Source organism: Oryza sativa, chromosome 3 (genome assembly GCF_034140825.1).
Source record: "Oryza sativa Japonica Group chromosome 3, ASM3414082v1".
Taxonomy (NCBI): domain Eukaryota; kingdom Viridiplantae; phylum Streptophyta; class Magnoliopsida; order Poales; family Poaceae; genus Oryza; species Oryza sativa.
The window spans coordinates 30115768-30121707 of record NC_089037.1 but is presented as its reverse complement, the minus strand read 5'-3'; the positions used below and the strand labels follow the sequence as shown (position 1 = coordinate 30121707).

General features: G+C 42.5%; 1 protein-coding gene across 1 annotated transcript; it reads right to left on the bottom strand.

Annotated features, from left to right (window-relative positions):
* Positions 1-2555: 2555 nt before the first annotated feature.
* Positions 2556-4889, bottom strand: LOC4333934 (transcription factor MYB52). Its single transcript, XM_015773452.3, has 3 exons — positions 4217-4889; positions 3221-3670; positions 2556-3075 (listed from the first exon to the last, which is right to left on the bottom strand). The coding sequence occupies exons 1-3, from the start codon at positions 4329-4331 to the stop codon at positions 2903-2905; spliced, it is 738 nt and encodes a 245-aa protein (XP_015628938.1). The 5' UTR covers positions 4332-4889; the 3' UTR covers positions 2556-2902.
* Between the last annotated feature and the right edge of the window lie 1051 nt (positions 4890-5940).

Here is a 5940-nt window from a genome sequence, read left to right as displayed (position 1 = left end):
CCAAACAGGGCCTAATTAAACTAAACTAAACCCTGGGAATAATCGACGTTAAGTTGCACTTGCACACCCCATCGTCCCGGCCGGATGATGATCAAACTGGTACGTCACGGCCCCATTAACCCTCGACGCGCACGTCCCACCTGCGCCCCTCCCCCATCCACGTCGCTCCAGCGACCCCTGACCTCGATCCCCCCCACGCCACGATGCCCCACATTAACCGATTCCCTCTTCTAAAAAACGCGCATGATCGATCGAGCCGAGATAACGAAAAAAAACGTACGGGCCGGATCGCGCGAGAAACGGCCGACTTGCCCGTTACTAAACCGCTCTCTCACAATCTCTCATTCTCAGCTCCATATCGATCGTACAGCGCCTGCGTCACATCGCCCACCAACAACGGCGCCGGCCGCGAAGTGGTGGGGGAAGCAGTTGGCCTCTCCCATTTCCACCGCGCGCGCTCCCGCACTGGGGATGGGAGAATCTCCTCTCTCTCTCTCTCTCTCCCCCCCTCGTTCGAAAACGACGCCTTTTGCGTTGTGTTGCGTTTGCGCGGCCGTGCTGCATGCGCGCGGCGACGGCGACGTCGTGCGCGCACAGGCAGGGCGCGACCCGATCGGGCGATTTGGTTTTGATTGATCTGGTCCCGGCCTGCAGCGCGCTTGCGTGCGGGGGCGCTGCGAGTGCTAGCTAACTTGGGACCGAAACGCCAGTTCGACTCGGCAGCTCGCCGCCCTGCTGACGCCGACGTCTCTGTGCTTGGTAAGTACGTACACCATAACTAACTGTGTTGAGACTTGAGATGGTGGCCATGCCTAGCTGCTGCCGGCCGGCCTGATGGAATGAAGAATAGCTTTATTGGAATGAATAGCTTTATGGAATGATGGATGGAAGTGTGCTATATATCTAGGCATCTAGCTAGCTGGGGTCGTCGATCGCGCTGGAGAACTGATAACAATAAATTTGGGTAGTGCACTTAATTAATTTGTTCTCCTTTAGGGCAGCACTTTGGTTGATTATAGGTCCCACAACCTAAGGATGAATATATACATATCCGTATATATGGAGTATCCGAGTATACATAATTAATATATATTGCTAATTAAGGATGTATACCCAATGCAGAAAAAAACAACAACTTGTAGACATGAATCTAGCTGAACAAGTACTTGTCCAAATTTATCCCTAGCTAAAGTTTTTTTCTTGGATGGAAGGAGTATATATATAGTTGTATACTAGCTAGCTATAAGATATATTACGAATGTATTTATAATTGTTAGAAAAGAGTGGTTCACTCGTATGACCATTTGATTATACTCCTCCCGTTTTAAATTATTAACACCGGTCACTGTTTATTTTTAAACTTCGACCACTCGTTATTCTTTTAAAAAAAATTACTGTAGTTTTCCTTAAAAAATGTATAGCGTCCTAAATATAAGCACATAATTTTTTGTTTAATTATCATAGTCTATCTATTCAAGAGTAAAGTGGTTAAAGGTGAAAAATTGATAGTCAACATTATCATTAATTTGAAAACGGAAGGAGTATATGCCTGGTAAAATTTTGAGTGCTTGTTACAATATTAGTATTTGAAATACTTTGAGAACTAGTAATTGACACGCATGTGTTTCGACCTCTTTTGTCAATTAGTTAGAAAGTAGTGAAAAAACGTAACTTCTATATTATCGTCATTTTCGAACAGAAGCAGTAAAAAGGACACGTCGACATAGTGCAATAGATTTATAGAAATATCACAAATGATCGACCAATACATTTTTTTAAACTTTCTTTCCTTTTGGCACACCGCAAACGAGAGAGATGGGAAAGTTCTTCCAGGTTTGTTAAATGTCATGTCATGGCATATAGTAACAGGAGGCTTCACCGTTACACTGCTCTAGGCCGGGTGAAGTCTCTAAAAGCGATTTTTCGACAAAGAAGCGTGAATGGATCGGATAAGTTTGTGCACTTGAAAGGTGACAAATTAACAACTATCCATCGTCACCAGTATAGTATGCATATTAGTTTCCATGCATGCATCTTCCATATTCCATTCCGAATCAAATTAACATGCGTACGTTATACTGTATAGATGAAGTCCAAAACAAAGAAAAGCTAGGATAGCCAGGGGGTCAATCAATGATGGATCGATGTGAAATTAGTTAAACTATATGTTCATAAACAGAATATAATATCCACAAACAAAATGGTAGACGATAAATATGGTGGACTGCTTCCATCACATATGGCATCAACATCACATGTCCAATTGGGACGTATTCACATAGTTAATTATACATCAAATTACTGATAATGTCAAAATTGCTGCTGCATTTTCATATTGTACTAGGCAACGGATAATTAGGTAGTAATATTTTTAGACACTCTTTTAGCTAAATAGTACTAAAAGATACACTCTTTTGGATATATAGGTAGTAATATTAATTAATACTATTAGACCAATAGGAACTATTTGGAGTATATGTAGGGAAGTGGTGTATTGCAATAAGTTATATCCCAATCAAGTATCGATCCGTCCGGCATAAAAAAATGCAATTGAGTAACAAAACAGAAATTAAATTTTATATTATTAATTGAAATTTACAAATAGATGAGAGAATAATTAATTCCTCATTTACCATGAGGAATTTCACATGTACGATCCGAGGATGGACGATCGAACAGATATATATGTGTGTTTAATTACATCAATAAATTACATGTCATATATATACGTACGTCATCGCATTTCTCTTCCTCTATAAGTATATACTTTAATTTTTGGTGTTAGATTTCTATCAGCATCCCTCTCCTTTCACAGCATGCAAACTGCAAAGCATGCATTACAAGCTGCATGTTTTGGATCATTTGATCCCCTAGTTAAATACACATATGTATGTGGATAAATTCATTGACGAGAAGTAGTCCCAACCTCCATGAAATCTATGAGCTGCACCTGCCCTTCAGCTTGATCATCATCCCGGTTATCCTCTTGCTCCTCAATGCTCGAGCCGCACTTGGTGTCGCTCGAGCTCGCATTCACCTGGAGGAAGTCGTAAAACTCCACCGATTTACTCGTATCTGCAAAACAATTAATTCTCCATTAGCATATAGTAAAATTGATAATTAAGAATAACACTATTAATTATAGACTTGAACTAATGGATCAATGGTAAATGTGTACTATTGGCATACGAGATTGTTGTATGTTTAACTGTAAACACACCTTCATTAGTAGATGAACAATAATCCTCCTTGCTGTTATGGTGTCTGCCAATTGCAAACAGGCCAGCGGCGCCGCATTCTCTTCGGTACTTGTCGAGCAAGGAGGCCATGGCCATGCCGCTGCCATTCGTGGCAGGAGGCCTCGTCGCCGTCTTCTCGCCGTTGCTAATCCTAGCTGGGCTCTCGTCGCCTTTCGCAGCACCGGCGGCGGCGGCGCCGCCCCGGCGATTCGACAGCCGCATCCGCTCCCTGCACCGCCGCGCCATGATCACATGCCAGTGGTTCTTGACGGCGTTGTCCGTGCGGCCCGGGAAGAGCCTCGCGATCACCGCCCACCGGTTGCCGTGGGCGCGGTGCGACGCGAGGAGGAGCTCCTCCTCCTCCTCGGTGAAGGGGCTCCGGTTGATTCTTGGGTCGAGCTGGTTGAACCACCTAAGCCTGCAGCTTTTGCCTGAAAAAAAATTATTTGTCATTTTCAGGTTAGCTCTTTACGCTATGTAGTTTTTTTTTGTGCTTGGTGACACACCATTGCAGCATGAGGCTTGTGCTAGAAATTGAGAAGGTAAAAAGCACGGATGAATTAGAGAGCAAGAAAGGTTGTAAATCAATTAGTAACTAGCTCTAGTAGTAGCTCTAGCTCGACAGGAGAGATGGAATATATTGCTCTACAAGAGATATAGATGTGATATACACATCAGAGCAGTGGACATCATGTATTGATGAACTGTGTAGATTGCACCTCTTTGACATGACACTCTAACAAATTAAAATTCTATCTGATCATAAAACGAACTAAAACACATGCCAAAGCCTCAAGTCAAATAAACTTGCTCGGATGAATTGCACCACGAAGAAGCAAACCGTACAATGAACCGACTCAACCCAAAGATCGATCAAGAACTCAAGTAAATAACACACATATATATCAATCGATCGATTGATCATTTCTTGAGCATATGTAGATATGTACTACTATGTGTATATCATGATGGCACACCTGATCGCCCTTGGAGCTTCTCGGCTATGGCGTTCCAGTTATGCGGCCCGTACCGCGCGACGAGCTCCTTCAGCTTCTCGTCCTCCGACGGCCTCCAGTGGCCCCTGGTGCACATCCTCCCGATCGATCGATCGATCGATCGATCTCGATCACCAGAATATGTAACAAATTAAGCAAATCCAATCTCCCTCTCAACCCCCTCTTTCTCTAGCTTTGCTATAATCTTGCAACTAGCTGTATCTCTCAATCAAGTATATATATATGTGTAATAGCTTCCTAAAGTTGCAGCATGGAAATAAGCTGCAGCAACAAAAGAATCTCCTAGCTAGTTTCAGGGGGTTAATTCAGACAACGGATCAAGAACGAGGATCGATCAAGACATATATATAAACGATTGCGCCGCGGATGCGAGGGATCGATCAAGACATATATATAAACGATTGCGCCGCGGATGCGAGGCTGGGCCACTGGAGATGCAGATGAGAGGAGGAAGAAGAGAAGCAAAAAACTAAATCAGGAGCTACCAATAGGGTGAGAAGAAGAAGGCAAGAGAGAGACGATGGCCAAGGGAATATATAGAACGACAGGAGGCCAGCATCTAGCTAGCCAAAGGGAAAGTGGTGTCTTGTGTTGGGCAGTTTTTTTTTTTTTTAGCTATAAGCTAGCTAGCTACATCTCTCCATCGTTGTGCACTTGTGCTGATCGTTAGGGAGAAGCTAAAGACAGTGAGATGGGAGATGGTTACACCAGGTTAGTTTGATGCTACGTGTGGGCTAACTGGTGGTTTTGTAAGTTAAGCTTCTCGCGCAACTATAATAGAAAAATGTCAGTTATTGCGCACGCCGTGTAGGTCCACACAAGATCAACTAATTAACTAACTACCTATATCTCCTCTCCGGTTACACAAATTGTTCAACAAACTGCATACTTACAGAACCTAATTAAGCTAGCATGCATGCATGATTTCTGCATGCATGTTGGTGCCATGCATGCAACTACCCATGACAATTGAGGAACTACATGAGTAGTAGTATAGTACGTAGAAAATATATATATGTCATCAGAGTATTTAAGGGAAGGGTTAACTAAAAACAGATTACAGTAGTACGTATAGCTAGCTAATTGGTAAAAATGTTTGGTATCAACCAAATATATAGTTCAACCGATGATCTGTGTACTACTACTACTTCTGTTGCTAGCTTATTATTTAAGCTGCTTCATCCGTTACCTAAATATGATCTGTATGTACCTTTCAGAAAGATCATTTGTTATTGTCGATCGATCTTCACAAGCTGCAGCTGCTAGCTCTGTCGATCTTTGTGTGCAAGGGAAAATTCTTCACTAGGTGCACCTAATAATTTTCAGGATTAATTTGGGATAGATTAGGCCAGGGAAAATATAATTAAGATGGATATATTGATGCAGCATGTATGGATGCATGCGCTGTAGTAGGGTTTGCTTGGTGGGGGGAATTCTGTTGTTCAGGTCTCAACATCTCTCTGATGTTGTCAAACCTACAACGTCTACTTAACCAACCCAATCACTCTTCCCTCCCCCAAAATGTAACTCGACACCTAATTATGGCTGCATGTGCCTTAAAATAAATTAAGTTTCCTTCACTGGGAGACCCAATTTTATGCCTCAAGTTGAGTACACAGTGAGCATCCTTATATGTCAATTAATGATCTCAGCGCAGAATATTAGTCTTGTTAGTTAATTTTATC

Coding starts and splice junctions, on each gene's coding strand:
- LOC4333934 (XM_015773452.3), bottom strand. CDS start 4,331: ATGTGCACCAGGGGCCACTGGAGGCCGTCGGAGGACGAGAAGCTGAAG. Junction 3,671..4,216: donor GAAGCTCCAAGGGCGATCAG/GTGTGCCATCAT, acceptor ATTTTTTTTCAG/GCAAAAGCTGCAGGCTTAGG. Junction 3,076..3,220: donor TTGTTCATCTACTAATGAAG/GTGTGTTTACAG, acceptor ATTGTTTTGCAG/ATACGAGTAAATCGGTGGAG.